The sequence below is a fragment of the Otolemur garnettii genome, unplaced genomic scaffold (assembly GCF_000181295.1).
Source record: "Otolemur garnettii isolate 467f Iridium unplaced genomic scaffold, OtoGar3 scaffold00119, whole genome shotgun sequence".
Lineage (NCBI taxonomy): Eukaryota > Metazoa > Chordata > Mammalia > Primates > Galagidae > Otolemur > Otolemur garnettii.
Window position 1 is genome coordinate 1,976,888 of NW_003852514.1, and position 24,793 is coordinate 2,001,680.

General features: G+C 36.1%; 1 protein-coding gene across 2 annotated transcripts in view; it reads left to right on the plus strand.

Annotated features, from left to right (window-relative positions):
- Window positions 1-24,793, plus strand: part of SUGCT (succinyl-CoA:glutarate-CoA transferase) — a 771,296-nt gene that overhangs the window by 357,089 nt on the left and 389,414 nt on the right. For both annotated transcript variants that reach the window (XM_023517742.1, XM_023517743.1), the window contains exons 10-11: window positions 6,762-6,833; window positions 17,989-18,086. In XM_023517742.1, coding sequence (XP_023373510.1) covers window positions 6,762-6,833; window positions 17,989-18,086 — 170 coding nt within the window. The remainder of the gene's footprint in view (window positions 1-6,761; window positions 6,834-17,988; window positions 18,087-24,793) is intronic.

Genomic DNA, 24,793 nt, shown 5'->3' on the forward strand with positions numbered 1-24,793 from the left:
TTGATTTAGCAAAATGTATTATGCTCTTATTGTATACCAGATATTGTCCAAGATGCTGACTGTAACTAGAGTAGGCTAGCATATTGAATTCCAAATTTCTCTTCTCTGCTCTCTGGACACTTGCACTTACCAGAGGTCAGTCTCCTTGCTTTATACTCCAAAGGACTGGGCTTCTGTTTTTGCCTATACTCTCTCAATTTCTTACTGAGTTAACTGTCTGCTGCCTGTTCCACCATCCTCTGCCTTGCTGTCACAATTGCTAACAATTTGGAGCTAAACTTACTCTTTTTTCTTTTTTTGAGACAGAGTCTCACTGAGTTGTCCAGACTAGAGTGCAGCAATGTCATCCTAGCTCACTGTGCCTTCAGACTCTTGGTTTCAAGTGGTCCTTCTGCCTCAGCCTCCTTGTGCAGAATAATAGATCAGTTTAAAAAACTTTTTGGGGAGGACAATGTCTTGTAATGCTGCCCAGGCTGGTGGAGCTAGATTTCATAGCTTCATCCTTCATCACCCTGCTACCTCTGACTGTGTATCCTAGGCCAAATACCTTTTCTGTGAATTTCAGGAAGAATTGTTCTATCAAATTTCTCACCCATTCATATCCCATACCCTTATACTTCATCTTTCTGACTGCTTTCCTGAACTGTGCTTGTTCCAGTTCTCCATACATGAGGCTCACCCTCTGCGACCTGGGCTTTTCCATCGATGCCTTTCTAGGTCTAATGGGCAGTTCTCATGTAAGTCCTCCGTCTAGTCTTTGACTTACTGTGTATGCCCTATGTTTTGTCATTGACAGAACTTGAGATCTGATGAAATTAAATATGCTTGGGAAACCTTACTGGCAATCCAATCTTATAACCCACTTTAGAATATTCTTATTATAACTATAGTTGATATTCTTTTCTGGCTTAATTATTTGCTTGAAGTAGTTAAATGTGGTAACAGCTTGACTGAAGTTCTGGTCTATAATTGACTTTAACCAGTTGGAGGTAAATGTAGGCTTATTGTCAGAAATGATATTTTCATGTATGGTATATAACTGATATGGAACTGTGGTTGTTATAATGTGTTTGGGATACAACAAAGAATACTTAAAATATTATATGCATTCAATGAATAACCTTAGAATGTTCTTAAAAAATCAACATGGACTCCTATTCAGCATTTTTTTTTCAGTTACTTTCCATTAAATAGTAGAATGATTTTGGTAGGAAAATAATCGGGTTAAGAGTCTTTATAGTCCAATTAGTTTAGGATGATCAAAATCAGTTTCTAGCCCATACTTATCAGGAGGAAAAGCTCTATGTGCCATTTTACATCGTGTCCATGGTACACTATGACTGCTTTCCAAATAACAATGGGCTTCCCTTACAAAGAACTTTCTTTTTAAGAAAAATAATATCCATTCACAATTTGTGAGGGCTATATAAAATATGAGGCAGTTGCTTCCTTGTCATTATTTCCACACCCAGTTTCAGAAACTGAGTGATAGAAAACACTAGATATGTTTGATCTCAAGTAAAACTTAATTGATTTGGAAAATCTCATGAATATCTCTGAACATTCAAACTTCCTATGGAATTAGAAAATCCTAGCCTGCTCCAGAAAGGAAATCAGTATATAACATTGTTTTCAAGGCTACTCTACAATTACTTAATTCAAGGCAAGGGCCTATATTTAGCAATGAGTTCTCGAAAAATGTACAGACAAAGCCAAATTGATAGTAGGTGAAATTGGAGACTTCTGAGCTCATTTCCCATTTGCTGCATTGTTCTATCCATGGATGACACTGTTCTTGATTTGTAAGCAGTCTGTGCCTCATTGCCATCTGGCTCAGCCCAGCTCCAGCACCATAAGGTGAACTGAACTGTTAGTGGTAGGAAATAGTGCTCTATATTTGTCACGATGTACCAGCACAGACCCAGAAGTCAATAACTGCTTGACATTCCAGAAAACGTTCTCATGGCAGTGAGTTAAACTTCATGGAATGTCTTTTTCCAGTGGATGATGAAGTCATTTAGCAAGGGTTACCTTTTGTGGAAGAAAATCTTGTTAAAAAGTAAGTAGCCCTTGGAAGGCTTGAAGTTCTGGTCTTGTTTTTAATGTAGACATACTACTTATTTGTATAAATTTTATTAGGCTGGGGAAACACTAGATGCATTGAAATGATTGCCTAAGAAGATAACACAGGAAGTTCCAAACATATAATTTTTCCTTTTTCTACTTCTTTATATGGTATATTGAGTTGGTATGGAACTTCTAAAAGTCTTTATGTGTTTTCATCTTAATAATTAAACCATCATGAGACCAGGCTAGTGTGTCTGAAGCTTACAAAGCGACCTCTCTGGGCAGGGCTAGAAACTTCCAAGAGCCAGAGCAATTCTAGAATATCTCTGCCTTTACATGTGCTGAGTATTCTCTGCTCTTGTACCTTATAACTCCACCTTCTAGCCTCTCAGGTGTCATCAAATACTGAGTCTGAAACTGCTTTAAGTAGAGAAACTGAACACTGAGCCTCCATGCCTTTCTGGTTCATATATTCTCCGTTTGCTTGGGAAGTTATTCAGTTTCATTAAGATCTAATCCCTTGATCCATCCATATTTTTTTATTTCCAATCTTACTCTCTAGTCAGTTCTGTGCACTGCAGCTAGGAAAAATCTTCTAAAGGAAATAATATTATTCAAGTCTTTTTGGTGACGTCCCATTAATTTTATGATAAATAATGTATTTTGTATGCCTTGACTTTGTCTGGCTCCATGTCTACCTTTGTAGCGCCAACTGTGCTACTTTTACTCTTTTCTTTTCATGGTTGTTGCTTCTTTATACCACAGGTCATTTGCACATACAGTTCTCATTGCCAACACGGACCTCATCATTGCCAACATGGAGCAAGCCCTTCATCTTCTGCAGCCCTTTACCTACTTAATGCCTATAAATTTTAGATCTCAGTTCAAAGATCACTTTTCTAGGGAATCTTTCCTAGCCTCAAAGCCCTCAATCAAAATAAGATTAAATCCACCTATTATAACATCTCATTTGTGTCCTATACTTTTCCTTTCTAGTACCTGCTACTGCTTGTAATTATTTGTTGAATGTCTATTAAATTCTGATACTTTGTTAGAATGTAAGTCTCATGTAAAGGATCATGGTTATTTAGTATTTTTTACTTGTCCCCAGAGTCTGGCACATGGTAAGTTATGTCAATAAATATTTGCCAAATACATAAATAAGTATACTTTAGTGAACTTAGTGATTGTAATGATTCTAAAGGGAAGTATTGTATAAAAATTAAGGGTCTGAAATAGATAACCTGCCCAGTATCACTTAGGTTAAGTAAATGAGAGACCTATGATTCATTTTGCTATTATATTCTCCATGTCTTATTAGGGCAAAGATAGCTTTTAAAGGATCTTAATTAGGTTAGACAACTTTTTTCAGAGTTTCATGATGAAATTAAATAATTTTTTATTTGTGATATAAACTGTACAGTATAGGGCTTGATTTGAAAAGAAACAAAGCAAAAACATCCTTCAGTTTAAATGAACTGAGAATGTTTAAACAAATTTTGAAATAGATATTTTGGGTCATTAAAAACAATGATATTCAGAAATGCTTGTGATAGGATGTTAAATGAAAAAAAAAGCAGACTAGAAATTTATGGATAGTAAGATATTAATTATGTTAAGATGAATACAAAGAAACTAGAAAGAAGTATCCCAACTTATTACCAGGTATTTCTTCAGGGGATGGTAGCATGCGTATCAATAATTTATTCCTCCTTATGTTTTCATGTACTCGCCCAATTTTCTATAGTGATAGGATATTATTTTTTAAAAAGTTCTCATTAAAAATATCTTTACCTGCATTGGTAGGTGCAGCAAAAAGAGGCAATCTGGAAAAGGTGAATCTTTAATATTTGTTTTCAATAAAATGAGTAAGTTGGTAGCAAAAAAAATTTTTGTTAACTAACACTATAGCAATAATTCAGTCCTTATAAAATCTATTTGGTGATCTTTAATTTCATTTTATTCTGGTGTTTCAGCTGCTACTAAGTTTTCACTTTCCAGTGCCCACTCACTAGTTATCTCTGCTTAAAATTTTAAAAGTTTTATATTGATAAAGTTGTATTTCATGATATGGTACAGACTGAAGGAAGAAACAGGCAATTCTTTATTTCTTGAAAGGAAATTAGTACCCTCCCCCAAACATAAAGTTACTGAACATGTCACTGATTCAAAATTTTGAAAACTTTTTCTCACATTATACTTGGCTGCACACATTGTTACATCACACTTATTTATCTGCTCACCCTTCCCCACAAAAAAGCAAGCAAACAACCCATGTAAATGCATAGTGATTAATGGTTTGTTGGGAGACCTCATGTCAAGATCTTTTGTACCTCACTCATAGTTCTGTTGCAGATTTCCTTTCTGTATTTTGAGAAATACAAATGCATTATCTATGACAATTAACTTTGCTTTTGTTATGGTGGTCAAGGGAAAATATTTAAAATTTTAAAATAGATGTTTAAAATGCTTAAGACATCATGTGGCATCTTCTTAGTAGCATTCCTTACCAAATAAAGCAACCATGTAAATAGAATAAAACCTCATTATAGTGTTTTACTTGGAATCCATTTTAGCTACAATTCTATTATCTGGAAGTAATTGATTAATTAACATTTACCAACTATTCATTAATTATCTAACATTCTTCACTTATCATGTTAAGCCTAGTAGGAAGACTAAGAGAAAAAAGATACAATCTGTTAGCTCCAGTCTATCAGCATGGGTACAGCAGAACATTCTGTGATGGTGGAAATGTTCTGTATCGGTGCTGTCTAATGCAGTAGCCACCAGCTGCATGTGGTTTTTTAATGTTGGACATGTAGCTAATGTGGATCTGAATTAATTAAATTTTTAAAAATAACAGCTTCCTTAAGATATAATTCATACACCATGTAATTCAGCCATGTCAAGTATACAATTCAATGACCTTTTTAGGGCATACAGAGTTGTGCAGCCATCACCACAATCAATTTTAGAACATTTTTATTACCCTAACAAGAAACCCAGTACTCATTAGCTGTCACTCCCCTTTTCCAATTTCTCCAGCTTTCGGCACCCACAAATCTTTTTTTTCTCTCTGTGGAGTTGCCTATTTTAGATATTTTATATAAATGGAATCACAGTAAGTGATTGTTTGTTAGTGGCTAATTTAATTTTAGTTTATTTAAATGTAATGACCGCATGTCGCCAATGGCTATTGTAAGAAGCAAGTGAAGTGAAAGACCAAGACAGATGCTTAAAGGAATACTGAGAGCAGAAGAGAAAAATTGTGCAAAAGGGGTCTGGGGAAAAGAGGTCAGAGAGATAGATGAACCTGGGCAGAGCCCAGAGATGACAGGTTCCAGAAGAGGGGATGTTTAACATTCTCTAACAAAGCAGATGAGTCAAATAAAATATAGTTTCAGTGTAACAACAGGAAAAGAATACTGATAACAAAAGACACTGAAATTAGTATTGGTGAGGAACCAGTACTTTTATATCATTTAGAAATGGAAGGAAGAAAGAAAAATTCAAAATACCTCAAAGAGAGGTGTCAGGATTGATGGGAATTTATTTTCTTGCTGTTAAAAGTGTTTTCAGTGTAGGGATGAGTATATATGTAGACAGAAGAGAAAGATTCTGTAGCTGTGAAAGAATTAAGAAGATTGAGCAGGGGTCTGGAGGATGTGAGTGAATGTGACACCAAAGTCATGAGCATACGAGTGAGCCCTGTCAGGGAAGATAGATGTCTTTCTCAGAGGTAAGAGAAAGAGAAGATAAAAAGCAATTTTACATAGAAGGAAAAGAAATTCAAACAGCTCATTTACTTTTGGAAAATGAGAATGAGGCCTTCTGAAAGCAAGTTTGGTTCCTCCAACTGCGCTGTGAGGATCATCTGTGGAGAAGGGAGTGCTGAAAATTTCTCCAGATGGGATAGAGTTGTGGGTGGTGAAAATGTCAATCACTCACAGGTCCCTTGCTGTCCAGACGAACCTGTCTCTAAAAAGGAGTAGACGTTTTCAGGTACATAAAGCCACATGAGGTCCAGAGAGATCCTAATGTGTTAATTTTTACTACTAAAAAGTACCCAAAGTTTATATATTTGATATCTTCCAAGAAGAAATAAAGCTCCCTGAACTCATTCTCCTTTCTTTCCTTTCTTCCTTCCTTTTCCATTCCTCTTTCCATGTCTCCTTTCCTTCTTCTTTCATTCCTTCCTTTTGCCATCTATTCTTTTTACTCTTTGTAGAAGACAGTGCTTTTTGCCCTTCAATGTTATTTGCCCTACAAGGAAAAATGAGAACAGATAAATGATAAAATTTTGAAAAATTCGACATTAATCCAGTACCAGATGAGATTGAGCATGTTCAAGGTGGTATGGCTGTAGACAACATTATTCCACACTGTAATGAATATACAATTTCATGTTATGAGTTATAAAAACACTCCAATATTTTCTTTACATTTCTGATTCACTCTTTTTTAATTCAATGTTATAACAGTTGGTGGAAGAGCTAGGAAGTAGTTTGAAATTCCTCACTGAAAACGCCTATCCAAATATGAGAAGAACAAATACTAAATTGTTGATATTGAATTAATTAATAACATTGCTTTATTTAGAATAAGATTTTTTAGAAATGATTTATACATTAAAGCAACTTTTGTGGTCTTGTCAACATATAAACTTTTATTTATTTATTTATTTATTTTAGGCCTTTAAAACCAAGGATGGCTATCTTGTGGTTGGAGCAGGAAATAACCAACAGTTTGCTACTGTGTGCAAGGTAATCTGTAATTTTTAGGATAAGCAGATAATATATGCAACAATTCACTTATATGAAGCCAGGGAAGTTTACTTTTGCCTAGATCACCTAATAGTACACCATTTTTATACTTACAGATAGTAAGGGCAGAGTCGGAATTAGCACTTTATATTCTTGTCATTGTGATATTTTGCTATATTTTGAAATGAAGAATTATAGTAGCTTAAGTATTCTAAAATTTTATCTATCTACCAGTCTAAATAAAAAGGGAAAGAAAAAAAATCAATTTTAAAGGGATTTTTAACACTGAGATTTCTCGTTCCCTCTTCTCTCTCTCCTTCTCTCCTTCCCTCCTTCCCTTTCCCTGCATCCCTTCCTTCATTCCTTCCTTCTTTCAGTTTAATTAGGCCCAGATATAGTTAAGCTACTCCTATTTTATTTACTACTATAAATTAATTAATTAATTAGTTTATTTATTTTATTAAATCATAGCTGTGTACATTAATGCAATCATGGGCTACAATGTGCTGGTTTTACATACAATTTGAAATGTTTTCATCAAACTGGTTAACATAGCTTTCACAGCATTTTCTTAGTTATTATGTTAAGACATTTATATTCTACACCTAGTAAATTTCACATGTACCCTTGTAAGATGCACCATAGGTGTGCTCGCACCAATTACTCTCCCTCCACCCATCCTCCCCTCGTCCCTCCGCTCCCTCTCCCCTTTCCCCTTCTTCTTGGGCTATAATTGGGTTATAGCTTTCATAAGAAAGCTATAAATTGGTTTTGTAGTAAGACTGAGTACATGAGATACTTTTTTTTCCATTCTTGAGATACTTTGCTAAGAAGAATATGTTCCAGCTCCATCCATGTAAACATGTAAAAGGTAAATTCTCCATCTTTTTTTAAGGCTGCATAATTTTCCATAGTGTACATATACCACAATATATTTATCCATTCGTGAGTCGATGGGCACTTGAGTTTCTTCCATGACTTAGCAATTATGAATTGGGCTGCAATAAACATTCTGGTACATATATCTTTTTTTTCTAATGTGATTTTTGGTCTTTTGGATATATACCTAGTAGAGGATCGAATGGAAGGTCTAGTTTTAGATCTCTAAGTGTTCTCTAGATATCTTTCCAAAAGGAACATATTAGTTTGCATTCCCACCAGCAGTGTAGAAGTGTTCCCTTTTCTCGACATCCACACCAACATCTCTGGTTTGGGAATTTTGTGATGTGGGCTAATCTTACTGGAGTTAGTTGATATCTCAAAGTAGTTTTGATGTGCATTTCTCTGATGATTAAGGATGATGAACATTTCTTTCTGTGTCTGTAAGCCATGTGCCTGTCTTCTTCAGAGAAGTTTCTGTTCAAGTCCTTTGCCCACCCTGGAATGGGATCACTTGTTCTTTTCTTGTTAATACATTTGAGTTCTCTGTGCATTCTGGTTATTAAAACTTTGTTGGAGATATAACCTGCAAATATCTTCTCCCGCTGTCTGCTTGCTTTACTTACTGTGTTCTTGGCCATGCAGAAGAACTTAGCTTTTGCTTAGTGAGTACCTTTCCACAATATTTGTGTTTTAAGCTTTAAGAATTAAGTTCATATTAAAGTGTTGCTCCTTAATAAGGCCTTAAAAAAGGCTTTGGAATAATTTAAAACATTTATTTTTGTTAGGAATATTCTAAATTTTTAGGATTGCCTAAATCCTTTTTTTTTAAATTTGGTGGTTTTACTATTTATCTAGACTTTTGGTCTTTTTTTTTTTTTTAAATTCAAGGCCTTAGATATCTGTTAACTTTTTCCAGTTCTAATTTCAGAAATAGAATCTAGTTTTTAAAAATATATTTGTTTTTTTTTTTTTTTATTTTTTGCCAAGGTATTACCTATTGAGGAATTTCTTTTTCATGATTGAGAGCAATTCATTTTTGTACTAATGATGCTACTATGAGTTTTTAGTTTTATGAATGATGCCTGTGAATTCCTTAGAGGAATCTTATATGTTGTAGTTAACTTATTATGTACAAATTATTTATTACTTTGCCTCTTTTGTTTGAGAGATTAACCAGCAGAGCCAAAAACCACAGCAAAAAGGATGGGAAGTACCATGGAGAAGGTGACAAATGGAGATAGTTCTGACTGCAGGAAGGGTTGGAACATCTGAGGTGGGAAGGAGGGGAACTTTTATAATGGTGACTCTGAGTAAGTGTGGAGAAAATTGATTCAAACATTTGATCTTGGATCAAAGAATCTTTATTATGAACGGTCAATGTTAAAAATATGAACCATACGGAAGCTGTTGCCTGTGAAGTCATTTGCGTACTCTATCTGAAGAGATGTAAAAGCCAGTTCATTGCTATAAACGAGTACAGATTTTCTTCCTGGGCCATATGTTTTGGAGTTTTCTCTCTCCAGAATGTTGAGTGGGGGGAGAAAATTACTGGTTGACATAATCTTCACTGTTGAAAATAACTGTACTGAATTCTTTTTATTTTTGATTCATTACTGCTGATCAATTTGAAACTTTTGAACTTCCTCATAAATATCCATAAGAACATTTTTTGAAAGAGATTTTTATTTCAAAGCAGAGTATTTGCCATAAGCTTAGTACTAGATATGATTTATTGTTATAGTGTGTTATTACACATTTTTTAAAAAAAGGAATGTATCAGAGGGCCTCAGAGAATGGCATGCTTGACCTTGATTTTCCCACATGTGGACTAGGAATGATAATTCCTATTATGAGCCATTAAGGCTATGTCTATAAAATTCTTTGAGATTCTCAGATGAAAAGTTTTATGTGTGTAGGATTTTAGCATTGAGTACATCATTTAATAGGCATCAGAATGCTGCAATCTAATTGACCTTTTCAGATTTTCATAATTATATCCTTATATTTAAACTTGCCCTAAAAACCTTATCACCTAAGGTTTTCCTATTGTGATGCAAGGTTCTCCTCCCCTCCTAGTTATATATAGTGAGTGAATTTCTTCTAAATATTTCTTCAGATTTATTTATTTATTAATGGGGTCATCATTCCAACTGGTCTTATAGAAGGTAAGGTGTTCAGTTTTTTTTTTTTCAGATTAATATATGGGTAGAAACAATTAGGTTACATTGTTTGTGTTTGCTCGATAAAGTCCAAGTTGTACTTGAGCCTTTAACCCAGGTGGTGTGCCATATGTCCCTACATTGTACCCGTTAGGTGAGAGATAATTTTCACCTACTCAACTACATGTCCACACAAGAAGTACAATTGAATTCAAGTGGAGGGTTGTAGTAGGAGGGAGAGGCCACAGGAGAGGAGGGAAAGGGTTTAGTAAGTTCTCAACTAAAGAGTACAATGTAGGGGTATATGGCACATCTCCTGGGTGAAGGGCTCAACTAGAACTTGGAGTTTACCTAATGAATGCAAACAACGTTACCCAATTGTTTACACCAGTAGTTCTCAACCTTCCTAATGCTGCGATGTATTTTCATTGTTAAAAAGGGGTTGCAACCCATAGGTTGAGAACTGCTGCTTTATGCTCATATATTATTTGGAGAACATACTCCTACTGAGGTCTTCAGTTTTTGACAGTCAGCCCATCAAAATTGTTCTTTTTCTGAGTAGGTTTTTTTAGGAAGATGCAGTAACTCTCCCTCAGGGGGAAAAACGTGCATGATGTTCTGTGAATGATTGGGATTTGCTCATGCCTAGTCTATCTCCAAAATAGAATTTTATATTCTAGTTGACTAATACTTCTTGGAGAAGGCCCTATTAGGAAGATCCCATTGTCAAGAGTTGGAATGGAAGCAAGAACAGTAGGTTCAAGGCTTAGGGTCCAGAAAATATTCCTGTTATAAAGTGAAGCTTGGCCTGTAACAAATCTTATTCTAATTTTTAACATGATACAGAAGTGTAGGGAAAGTGAACATATGTAAGCTATTTTAAGCTATCTGATGCTAACACTAATGGGGATTCCTATTCAAAGTCCTGAATATTGACATTCTTTATAAAGTCATGTAGACTGAAGGCTTCTTTTATTGGAGGCAGTATGTATTGGTTCTCAAGTTTAGTATGCATAGAAATGTCCTTTAGCCCCATTCCCAAGGATTTTGATTTAGTATATCTGGGGTGGGGCACAGGAAATTTTAACAAGCACTGTGTAGTTGATTTTGGAGCAGGTGGTCTAAGGGTATTATAGAGTAATTCTTAAGGCCTACTACTATGAATTCTATCATTAGTCAGGTAACCTCTGGTAAAGTACTTTATCTTTTTAGGCATCTGTTTCCTTATGTATAAAATGAAGATTATAATACATAACTATGCTAAATCTAACTCGTGGGGGGTTGTTAAGAGTTATAGAAGTAAAAGCATAGTTCTGGCTCATATTATGAACTTAATAATAGCGTCTATAAAAATTAGGTGTGGAGATTTTCGTTCTGGAGATGATAGAGTAAGTACATTCCCCCCATCTCTTCCAGGGAGCACAGAACCTGGACAGAATTAATGAAGCATCTATTAATCTTTGAGGACTTTGAAAAGTAAATCCTAAGAACATTGAGGAAGAACACCAGATTTTGAATTATTTGTAAACTGGCAGTAAATTTATCAGTTTTGTCCCCAGTTGTTCCTTTACCTGAGTACAGTGGAACCTGAAACCTAGAAGTGAGGAGCAGGCAACAGGCTGAGCTCCAGGAGATGGTCTTTGTTCCTGGTGCAAGAAACGTGGCAAAGTGAACGCTGATGCCAGAAATAGTACAGAAGCCTGTTCTTTCCTTCTTTCCTCCTTCTTATGCCCCAGGCCCTGTAGGGGCAACAGTAGACCAACATGGGCCAAACTCTGAGGAAAAGCACTTTTGTCTTCATTAGTAAGCTGTGAACCCAAAGAAAGGAGTAAATTCCTGTTAATTTTTTTTCTTTGTCCTCCCCACCCTAACCCCCCCCCCAACTCCCACTCCCATTGGCCTCTGCCCTGGAAGTATGCTGCGAGTGGGGTAATTAAAGGTGGAGCCCCACAGAACTAGAAAGTGCAAGTAGACTACAGATGAGAAGAGCTTCACAGAACCTTGAAGTTATTTATGAACTCCTGGGCTCACCTCTGAGCTGCACCTCTGATCTGGTTCTAATTAGCATACCAAGATGCTGAGAACAGAATTCACAAATAGGTGATTGTGGGACATAATCAGGGCATATCCAGATAGCACTGCAAAAGCTTTGAAAACCACATTAGAATCAAAGCACACAAAAGTGAATTGGAACTTGCAGCCTGGACCTAACCAGGTCAATTGTCTGCTAAAAATAATACTAACAAAATTATTACTCATAATTCTGTGTGGGTTTTAAACAAGACCCAGTGGCTCATGATATACTATTCAAAATGTCTAGAATGCAATCCAAAATTATTCAGCATCTGAAGAACCAGAACTTCAATGACAAAAAGCAGTCAAGGAGACTTCACATCTATTATGTTTACTTGGATGGATCTGTAACATATTCTTCTTAGTAAAGTATCCCAAGAATGGAAAAAAAAGTATCCAATGTACTCGATACTACTATGAAATCAATATACAGTATATTGTGTCCCACCTACACAATCATACGAATGGCAAAACATAACTATATTCCATAAAGTAGAAGGGAAAAGGAGAGAGAGGGGTAGGCAGAGGGGATATGGAAGAAGGGAGGGTATCTGGGGTTCCTCACCTAATGTGCATGATGCAATGGTACATTTCAAAACTATTAAGAAATGAGTATAATTGTGATGGATGTGTTACTTGGTTCATTGTAAACATTTCACATTGTATATTGAAGCAGCACCCTGAACCCCATAAATGCATCAATGTACAAAGTTATGGTTTGATAAAAAATAATTAATTATAAAAAAATTTTAAAAAATAAAAAAAGATGCCACAGATGTTGGAATTAACTAACAAAGACTTTAAAGCAACTATTATTAAAATGCTGTACGAAGCATCACAGACACTAATGAAATGAATGGGAAAATAGAAATATTCCTCAAAGAAATAGAAGCCATGAAGAACCAAATGAAAATTTTAAAACTGAAAATATAATATCCAAGGAAAAATATAAGACCTCAGTGGATCAGCTTACAATAGAAATGTCAAGGAACTTGAAGATCGATAAATAGAAATTATTCAATCTGAACAAAGTACAAGAAAAAAGATACCCTCTTCCCATTCAAAGAAAGAAAGAGCAGATCTTCAAGAGTCTGTGGGACAATAACAGAAGTTCAGTATTTGTGACATTGTAATCCCAAAAGAAGTGAATGGAACATTCTGTTCCTTTTCTGGAAACATCAGGAATGAATGAGAAGCAACAGATGTAGTAAATATCTTGGAAATGCAATACACTAGTCTTTTTCTGGTGAATGCTTTGAAGTATGTTTGATAGGTGAAAGCAAACATGGGATTTTCAGCATATGAAGCTTGACAATGAAGTTTGTAAACTCATCTTAGAAAATGTGCTACATACCTCTTGCTGAATATCACTATGGTTACCTCCTAAGCACTCCCCTTGGGAAGCTAGTCCACCCTTCAAAGCAATTTTGTAACTCTCTCTCTGGAATGGCCATCAGAGTGTCATCATATTACTCTTGATGTCTTGCACATACTCAAAATGTCTTCCTTTTATTTCCTTTGTCTTCCAGTAAAGAAAAAATGTATTAGTGGCCAGATCAGGTGAGTAGGGAGGGTGTTCCAATGTAGTTATTCATTTACTGGCTAAAAACTCCCTCACAGACAGTGCTGTGTGAGCTGCTGCACTGTCATGATGCAAGAGCCATGAGTCATCCCAAAGTTCAGCTCATTTTCAGTTATATTTTCCTGTTTCTCTATCGAATGTTTACTTGGTCTGCTGTGCTTTTACACCAGCCAATGATTTTGATGCACAACTGGATGTAATTTTGCAATGTTTTCATCAATTCTGCTCATTACTAGCAGCACTGACTTCTCTTCATCAGTGATGCTTTCTTTCCCCTCAGAAAAACATTTAATCCATTTGTACACTGCCATTTCCATCATGGCATTATCCCCATATACTTAAACTCACATGTTCCTGATTTCACTTACACTCTTAGCAAGTTTAACAAGAAATTTAATGTTTAATCATCACTGTAATTCAAGCTCTGACATTCTCATGAGGGCAGACAAAAACACGCAACAATAATAATGAATGCCACTCAGCAAGATACTCCTACATGGTGATGGGAACACAGCTGTGAGACACTGGCATACCAAGGTTATAAAACCTATTGAGTTGTTCGTTCCGTGTTGACAAGCATAAGTTCGTGAACTTAACTGTCAGACCCTTGTATATATAAGTAAATGTAATATATAGAAAAATAATAACATAAAAGAGGAGAATAAAGGGACCTGTATTGTAGTACATTTTTGATATTCTACTCAAAGTGGTAAAATATTGATTCTAGCTACATTGCCAAAAGTTAAGTATGTACATATTACGATTCTCTGTGAACTCAAAAGGAGTTCAGGAAAGGGAAAACAGGGAAACAAGCAGAAAAAAGTGATATATCTAAATAATCCAAAAATATCTGTAATGACGTTAAGTATGAATGGTTTAAACACATGAATTAAGACAGAGGATGTCCGAAATGATAGGGGAAAAAAGCATAAGCCCAACTCTATGCTGTATTAAAGAAATTCATTTCAAATATGCTATTATTAAGTTAAAGTAAGAGGATGGAAAAGTGTATAAATGAGAAACAAAAGATGCAAATACTAATCAAAAGAAAGATGGAATTGGGCTATATTAACGGTGAACCAATTTTTATCATCATGGAAAACTTGTTACTAACAAATTTTTATACTGGGACTTATTTAGCATCTGTACCAGCTAAGGGAAGATTGAATGATCTGAATTTGTTGAGAAGTTGGGGAACTTCACATTTCACAAGGGATGTTCTGTGACTTCCTGAATAATACAAAATTATTATATGATGTACTATATTATGTTAGATGACATTTTAAATGGTAATGAAATGTAACATGTGTTGTGTCAATAATGCACATAAAGTGAGGACAGTGTGAATGAACGTTGACCTATAGGCAAAGACAACCAACCTGCACAATTCCCTCCTAGTAATCAACTCTTTTAAAGGCCATAGCTTGTATGAAACATCTACATTAAAAGTGTGATTTTTAGACTAATGCACAGAATAATGTCTGGGAGATCATTTATCTCAAAGTGTTCATATTTATCTGTAGGTCAGCCAGTTGGTTGACAAATGTGTTATCAGTACTTGGAATATAACAATGAACAAAGAACATTTAAAAATCTGACCTTGGGGAGCTTACATTCTAGCAGGACAGACATGCAATAAATAATTAACATAATATATAGGTTAGATGGTAAATGTTATGGGAAAAGAAAAGGGCAAGGGAATGGGGAATCAGGAGAGTAGGGGGTAGGGGTTAAGTGTGTCTAGATGGGGTAGGCTATAGTAGGGTTAGGGGAATCAGGGTAGTTTCTTTAAGAAGTTGACATGTGAGCAGACATGATGAAGGAATGGAAGAGTTAGCTAACTAGATGTCTGGTAGAAGAGGTTCTAAGCAAGGGACTAGCTGGTACAAAAGTGCCAAGGCCAAAGTGTGATAGATGTCTATGTCCCTTATTGATCAACAAGCAAATAGGGAGAATATGGTAGGAGGTGATGTCAGAGAGGAACCAGGGCCATATTGTGCAGAGGCTTTCAAGTATCCTAAGGATTTTGGTTTTTGTTCTCAGACAGCCATTGGATCATAGGAATGTTGCAGTTTCTGTGATCATATCTCTTCAATTTTCATGGAGACCTCTCTCACTTGTCTTTTGAACAAGCATATGCTTTATTATTTCTTTTGGGATGCAACGACAAAGTTGGAATAATTCAAATATATTTAATACTTAAAATGGGAAATATTTTCGTGTACATTATTTCTTTTTATACCAGGCAGCACTCTGTTTTTTCAAGCACTTGGCAGCAGTCCCCAACCTTTTGGAGGAACCGTCCTTGGAAGACAATTTTCCATGGATGGTGGGGAGGAACATTTTATCTTCATAAGGAGAATCATAATCTCATTATGCACAGCCTAGATTGCAGTTTAAAGTAGGGTTCTTGTTCCTGTGAGAGTCGAATGCCTCCCCTGACAATAGGAGGCAGAGCCCAAGTGTTGATGCCAGTGATGGGATTGGCTGTCCATACCGATGAAGCTTCACTTGCTTGCTCACCACTCACCCACCTTGCTGTGTGGCCTGGTTCTTGACAGGCCATGGACCAGTACTAGTCTGCGGCCTGGGGGTTGGGGACTAAAGACCTAAAGAATAGTTGTGATCACAGCTTTTAAGGCTGCCTCTTTAAAATATTTTGAATGTTAGTTGGCATAGCTGAAGATAGAAGGATAATTACTTTGACCATTTGACACCAGCTTTGAAAGAGAAAAGATAATAGCACATGGGCAATAAGTCAAATATATAGATCACATAGTCATCCCATATGCCCTTGCAGTCACTCTGTATTTTTTTATTTTTTATTATTTTTTAATGTAGCTGATGACATTTTCTGGGTGAGGGCCGATCTATAAATTTAATCTGTGGCTTAATGAAGACACTTGCTTTTTCTGGAATTGAATTATTCACACTTAGGGATGGAGGACTTCTGACTGCTAGACAATTCTTGAGGCAAATTCTGGGATCAGGTGTGGTGACAGGAAGGTTTCTAGAAAGGGCATTGTAAGTGGTGTTGCTTTTTAAAATCTGTAGAAAGTAGTGCTGTCTTTATTATTCCTAAAGGAAATGAATAAGTGGAAAATATAAAAGAGAAATTATACCATTGAGATGGTCTCTTTATTTTGGGGAAACTTCTTCCCTTTTCTTTGTAAGATGATTAATGGGTTGATTTTATTTAACTGTGGGAAACAACTTAAACCACTAAATGTTTATATTGAAAGAAAATAAATTAAAAAAAAAGTCAGTGAAGCTTTCTGTAGGCCACATGGCTTGCCCCCAGCCCATAAATGCTCTGTCTGACTTTCCAACACAACTGCCAAACACTGCCTCCACACATTCTTTGTGAAACTTCTTTTCCATTCCAAATCCACTTGGTACTTTCATTATGGTCTTATTAAAATTGAAAGATGTCCAAAGGGACTTGTAAGATGGATTTTTGCCTTTATTGAGGAGTATAAAAAAAGGAAGTACACAAAAGCATTTCTAGTTGGTATCTTTTCAGAAAGACATATTGATAAAAAGAAATAGTGTCACTTCTATAGACAGAAGATCTTTTAATTTGACATTTTTTAATGGTGAGCATTTGGGTAAATGTATATGGTTTCCCTGTATCTTAGCAACTTGTATAATATCCTGGGTAAGACTATTGGAACAGATAATATTATTCTCTTTACATGTAGAACATGAGTAAATGTACCTAAAAGATATATATGTTGACTGTGGACTTTATATAAGTGCAGACACATACTCAATAATAAAGGTTCTCAGGATTAGGTCAGTTTTACCTGATTTTGTATCTCTCTCTCTCTCTATTTCCTCTAAATCTTTGTCTTTGGAGATCTGATAACTCTTTATCTATGTCTCATATATGCAAAACTTATTATGGAGGTCTGGGAACACTTCTTCTTTGCTCCCATATGTAGACATATATACTTAAATGTAGATAAAACCTCTTATAAAAGACAAACCCATTCACCAGTATGGTCCATCTGTCATTCTCTTCATTATCGCTCTCTCTCTCTCTCTCTTTTTTTTTTTTTAAGAGACAGAGTGTAACTTTATCACCCTTGGTAGAGTGCCATGGTATCACAGCTCATAACAACCTCCAACTCCTGGGCTTAAGTGATTCTCTTGCCTCAGCAAGAGACCCCTAGTCCCTCCTGAGTAGCTGGGACTACAGATGCCCACCACAATGCCTGGCTATTTTTTTGTTTCAGTTTTTGGCTGGGGCCAGGTTCAACCTGCTATCCTCGGTTTATGGGGCTGGCACCCTACCCACTGAGCCACAGGTGCCCCCCCCTTTCATTATCTCTTTATGGAAATATATAAAGACCAGCAAGAAATGTTTTTGGGAAGGGAGTGTTGGGACCTGGACACTAGCACCCATAGGTCAGGTAAAACTTGTGAATTACACTTTTAAATTATTTTTATCTTTTAGATCCTGAATTTGCCTGAGTTGATTGATGACTCCAGATACAAAACTAACCACCTTCGGGTACAAAATAGAAAAGAGCTTATTAAAATACTCTCTGCACGGTAAGCATCTAGTATACAATTAAAAATTAAAATGTAGTAAGCATTTGTCTGGTGCTTCGTGGGTTTTTTCTTGGCTTACTGGGATCAATTTGTATTTTTATTTCACTTTGCAACATTTGTTAGTGGAAAGATATTTTGAAGCTATGTTATATTTGTTCAAAAGCATTTGAAATTATTTTATATAATTTACTAAGTACTGAGTCATAACAATGATACAAGTTGTTGAATTAAGTTATTTATGTGGTTTCGAACTGTTTGGGTAATAACAACAATGATAATTAAACATTATTTTGTACTTTCAATGTGTTAAATGCTCTACATACATTATTTCATTTAACCCTTGTAATCATTCCATGCAGTGAGTTCAGTTATATCCATCTTATAAATGAGGAAACTAAGGCAAAGAGAGGTGAAGTCCTGAATTTGTTAGGTTTCCTCTTATGAATCATAATGATATTTCTGGGTCACTATTTTTGAAAATGCCATGTTGAGTTATAAGGCATAAAATAATGTTAATTATTTGATTTCCAAATTATTTTGTTCATGTCTGGTTGTGCTTTTGTACCATCTCTACCAGTGTTCGTGCCTGTCTCACAGAATGTAGTGAAACTTACCTTTCCCTGTCACTTTTGCTTCTCAATCTGTAGAAATAGGAGTTATAGTTTTTTGAATCCAAATGTCCACATGAGCTGTTGTCCAATATTTAAAATTTACTCTCATCATGCCAGTAATTTTGATACTTTTGTTCAAATGCCATATCTAGTCTTTTGAAAAGGCTCCTCTGTTTCTATGTAGTATATATCGAAGTTCTTAAAAAATAAAACTCTGCTGATGTCATTTTTATTTCTGTTCCCTTATATTTAGGGATCTCTACATGACGGAATCAGTGCTCATTTACCTATTTGCTCTTTTCTGGAGTTTAAACACTTCTTCTCTACACTGTATCTTTTCCATGTGCCAAATGCTTTTCACATCAATAGGGGCTCTGTGTGTGGCACAGAGACACAGAATGGGGGAATGAGAATTGGGTGCCCCTTTCTGTGTCATCAGTTAAATATAACTGATTCCACTGCTAAGCCCCAGAGCCCTCAATGATTAACCTTTCTCCACATGAGAATTGGCTATTTATTTCTGCTTTTTGCCTCTTTGCATCTCAAGCATTTTTAATTCATTTAATTCATTGATAAGACTTTTTCCTTTCACACCATGGTTACCAAGTTTCAATAATAGCCACTTGTGAGAATTTTATCAAAAGCTCTTTGATAGTCTAAATAAATCATGTCCATGCTGTGAGAAGAATGGATCCCAAGAAAAATACAAAACGTAGGCAGTTGAAGTGTCATCTTGTTACTTAGTTGCCATTGCTTTCACAGCTTCAAGAACCACAAAGTTAAGTCATTGGTTTCCTGTGTCCTAAAGTGTTTATTCCTTGCTAAATTCTGTTATCGGATTCAAATGTGGAAAGACTTTTGGCAGCATCTGCAACAGATTAATATCTATTTTCCCTTGTTAAGGGAGAATTAAATAACTTGTCACCTTTTTGCTGCTCTTATATATACAAAAGTGGGAATTTTTGCACTTTGGAATCCATCAGGTTGACATATTTTTATTCAGACTTAACAAGAAATAAGATATCAAACCACAATGAGGACACTGGGAAGGTAGTTTTAAGAAAGGAAAATTTGAGAAGAAGGTCACATCATCATAGGTCCTGCAGTTAACACAGACTGCAGACAGAGCTGTTGATTGGTTGCTTGGAGGCTGGGTTTGTGCTCTCTTCTGCTAGTGTATTAAAATTTTGGGGTGTTTTCCTACGGTTTGCAGTTCATTGGGTCTCCTGCAGCTTAAGTATCCTCTCCTCTGTGGTAGTTTAAACAGTGACCACCAGGAAAGATTAGAATATTGATTGATTCTCACTTATAACCTTGTAATTTATTTACAGGATAGGTTTTATTTAACAATTCAAGTGTTACAGCTCTCACAAAGAACCAAGCTTCCTTGCAGAGCAGGATCAGCAGTAAGATAGGTTTTATAATATGAGTGTTACAGCTCTCACAAGGAACCAAACTTCCTTGCAGAGCAGGATCAGCAGTAATAGAAGTGTTACAGCTCTCACAAGGAACCAAACTTCCTTGCAGAGTAGGATACAAGTGTTACAGCTCTTACAAAGAGCCAAACCTCCTTGCAGAGCAGAATATACCTGTTACAGCTCTTGCTCTTCTGCACTCGCTCTCTCTTTCTCTCTCAGGTCTGCGGCAGTCTACGCTTGGGCTCTCTGCTCAGGGGCTTATATATGGGCAGTTGTCCAATGAGCTTTTGGGTCCTGAAAACAGACCAATCAGGAGCAGGTTTTGAAAATAGACCAATCAGGGATGCACTGGAGGAATCGCCAGTGTCTTCCCCCCTGGTGTCTGGTTCCTTTGGAGTCTCCATTGGAGGAGGGAAGCTCTCCCCGCTGCCACCAACACTGCCAAGATGGAGGTGGCAGGTTCTCCAGCCTCACTCGGCTGAGCTGGCTGGGGTGGCACCTGTCCAGTATCAAAAGCATCATTGGATTCATTAGTACTATTTAGTGCTTGGCTTTTAGAAATCTCTGCAAATGCTTTAAAATTTATCATTCTCATTATACTAGTGTTTTCCCAATATTCAAAAACATTTTGTGGTTTTCCATAAATTACAGGATTAAATCTGGTCTCTTTAGTCTGACATCCAGAATCTTCCATCTTTTCTGTTATCACTTTTTTTATCCACCTTTTCTCCTAATATGCATCAGAAATTAGGAAGCTCCTACGTCAGCTGTATTCCCCTGTGGTTTCTTTTGTTTCCTTTCTGAAATCTCATGGTTACCATTATTCAGAAACATAGTTATTCTTCAAGGCCTATTCTTCCTTCCTGTGAAACTACCCTCTAATATCTATCTCTGTGTGGGTTCTCAGTCAGATGACAACACCTTCAAGAAAGAGTTTCTTCTGAGCATAGTCAGTTGTCCAGCACAAGCACAGTCAGTGTTGGTAGTTGCTGGGAATGGCATTGTTCAGGGGCTGTTCTGTCAGCACATGGAATGTTCCTTTTATTTTGTAGCCATTTCAGAATGTGTGAATCACTTTGTTTTCTAAGGACAGAGTTACATTAGCTCCCAGCCACAATAAGGGGTAGAGAGAAAGGAAGGAGAGGAAGTGGCATTTGATAGATGCCAAGGTTAGGCCAGATAAGTATTACTAATTTTCTATTTTAAAGATGAAAATCCTGAAGGTTAGGGAGGTTAGTTCCAAAGACATAGCGGATAGTTAGAAATGGATTTCAAAAGGCCACACATTTTTCATAATTTATTTCCTCCTCTTAGTGGCACATGAGATGTTACTGTGTGCTTGTTTTATTCATTCAGTAAATATTTACTGAGCACTTAACTGGGGTAGGCTCTGTTACAAGCATTGGGGATAGAGAACTGAATGAAATAGATACAGTAAATTGGTGAAAAATAATGCAGGAAGGCAAAAAAGGAGAGCCAAAAGTTGTGTGTGAGGCTGGCTGTTTCATTAGTCTTGCCAGAGAGGACCTCTCTGAGAAAGTAACATTTGAACAGAGGTCTGCAAGAAATAAGAGGATATTGGAGGGAGGCCAGCAAATAAGTGGGGGAAGGATCCTAGGCAGAGTTTAAGGAGTAGCACAGAGGACAGTGTGCCCGGAGCTAGGAGCAATAGGAAGAGTGGAGGTGGTTGGGTTCAAAGAAGATAGGGAAGGTGGCAGGCAGATTCTCTTGTGAAGTCATTACAGCCCATGTGACAAACTAGGTTCTTAATTTTGTGAAATAAAGGATTTTTTTTTTTTTGTCAACAAATGAGTTTGATTATCAGCAAGTTCTATTTTCTCTCTAATCTAAAGAGAAATCTTGAAGGAAATAATTAACCAGGTAGAATTTAAAGTATGCCAGCACCATGGAGTCAGAAGGACTTCCTTGTTCACCTGGAGAGGAGGGCCTGAGTTTAAATTACATAAGCTTCTCATTCATTCATTCATTCACTGTCACTTATTTGCTCAACAAATATTTATCAGACATCTACTAGATGCTTAGGAACTTTCTGGGCACCAATACTATGCATTAAAAAAAAAAAAGAAAAATTCCCTGCCCTCATGGACTTTCACCTTTGCAGACTTTCTGAAAGGTGTGTTTCTTTTGTTGTTGCTATTTCTTTTGAACCCTTTCACCAGACATCTGTTTTGATGAGACTAAGAAGTTAGTTTTCCATATTTTTCATATAATCTTTTTAAAAAATTAGTTACTTTCCCCAAAGCATCGCAGCTCTAGGCTATGCCTATTAATCATTTATTGTCTTTTTGTGTTTTTTTGAACATGTTGCTATACATGCTACAATTTTTTTAAATGTGGTTTGTCAATCATTTCTATAGTAAAAGTGTATTTTTAGTTACAGTAACTACATTACCATGTGAGTACATCATATTTTACTGGTTGTTTGTTATCAAATATTACATCATAAACACTTTCCTTTAATTCTTATAGGCCTTTCCTTAGCCTGTTTTTATTTTAGAAAACCTTTAAAATATGTAAAAATGTAGGATTTGTAAGAGTGACTTTGCATGGCACATAACTTTAAAAACAAACTCTAAGAATGATGGACTCATTGTGTTTATTTAAAAAAAGAAAACCTCTCACTTCTTATGCCCAATTTGATATCCAAAAGTGATAACAGAAACATTTATGGATTTTTTACAAAATCTTCTCTCCTAAATATACCCATGGATTTCCTCTTGTGTTTCAAAATCTTCTTTTCAAAGTTTTTTTTCAGGAGCAATTTTATGTACTTCTCTCTCTGCCCATGGTAAGCATTCATTTAAAATTTTTGGAATCAAGTGGTTCTCCCATGAAATTTGTAGACTCTTGTGAAAGTGCTTACTGGAGGTGTCAGTCACTTACCTCACTTCTCTGTTATTCTAACTAAGTACAGTTTGACGCTACTCTCTGAGGGCGATCAGCTTCATTCAGAACGGCAGCTGCCTGTTTTGGTCATCAGCTTCCTTTCCACAGCCAATGCACACAATTTCCCTCATATGCTCTCAGGTGTTACTATTCCCCAACCATGGTTGTGAGCAAGTCTTTTTTATTAATCTAAAGGTAGAAGACTTTCCCCTGGAGCTTGCCATTTTATCCAGAGTGTTGCAGAAAGTCTGTTTATCCAGCTGTTCACATTGAAAATTAGGTAAAGCTAAAGCACGTTAAAAATCCCTAGCTAACAAATAGAAGGCGAGATATAATGGAGACTAATCCAGGGCCAGATAAAACAATTGCTGTTTTGCAATGCTGAGGAGTAAGAAACTCTGAAACTTGTGCTATTAGTACACTGGATCAGCAGTTTTGCAATAGTCAGGACCTCAAGAGAGAGATTGAAAATTGTGATGTGTATTGAACCCAAGAAGAGAAAGATTAAGATGATGTATTAGTGGTTAGGGAGAAATAATAGGAGGACATGAAATGAGAATGAAGGAAAGAGAAATGATGGAGAAAATAGAAATAAAATTCATTTTATTCTGTTTCTCTTCCTCTCTTCACCAACATTTACTGGCCACTGACTATATTCTTTGGTCCTATAGATACAGAGGTGAACAATGAAGCTTGGGCTCTTGAAGTCTTCATGGTCTAATTGGGTAAACTAACAAGTAAAGCATGATTATGTAGGTGGGGGTAGGGTAAGTGCCAGGGTAAACAGACGCACAGCTTGCAGGGGAGGGGGCACGCCCAGGGAAAGGACTGCTGCTTCAATCTGGGCCGGTTGGGGAAGGCTTCCGGGAGACAATGCCATCTGAGATGGATCTTGAAGGACAAATAGAATTAGGCAGAGGAGGAAAAAAGTTGGTTCAAAGAAGGAAATACTGATCTGAGTGTGGTTTTCTAGCAAGAAAAAAAAATACAGATCATTCCCAACTTACACTTTTTCTTGACTTAGAACTTTTTGACTTTATGATGGTTCAAGAAGGATATGTATTCTGTAGAAACCATACTTTGAATTTAGAATTTTAGTCTTTTTCCCAGCTAGCAACACATGCAGTGTGATGCTCTTTTGTGATGCGAGGCAGTGGTAGGGAGCCACTAATGTGTGGCCACACTGATGTGTCTGAGCATTGTTGAAAGTAGGCTAGGCTAGGCTGTGATATTCAGTTGGTTAGGTGTATTAAATGCCTTTTCAGCTTATGATGTTTTCCATTCACAGTAGGTTTTACCAGAATGTAATCCCATTGTAAGTCAAGGAGCATCTGTAGTTTGGAATAACACTGATGACAACTTTTAATGCTTTTTTGAAAAGTGTTACATGTGTGAAGCAAATGCATGCCAATAAAGTCCTAGCTAAGGCATTCCTGAATGGTAGATTACGTTGTGTCATCATAAATAAAACTAATAGTGTTTGATAAATTACTGTGGCAATTCCTTATGAAAATAATTATTTTTGGTTTTGAATAATTTTATTTTTTTCTAAAATTAAGTTTCTGACATATAATTTAATATATTTATTTATTTTCAGAGTGTACTATGTTAAAACATTGTGAAATTAAATGCCATAATTCAGGGACCTTCTAAACAGAGCTGCTAAACAAATATTTATTGAATTAAATCAAGGGTTTATTAATGACTTTCCTCTAATCTGCTCATTTTCAGAATTGGATGTCAAATTATTAATATTTTTAATAGACTTCTG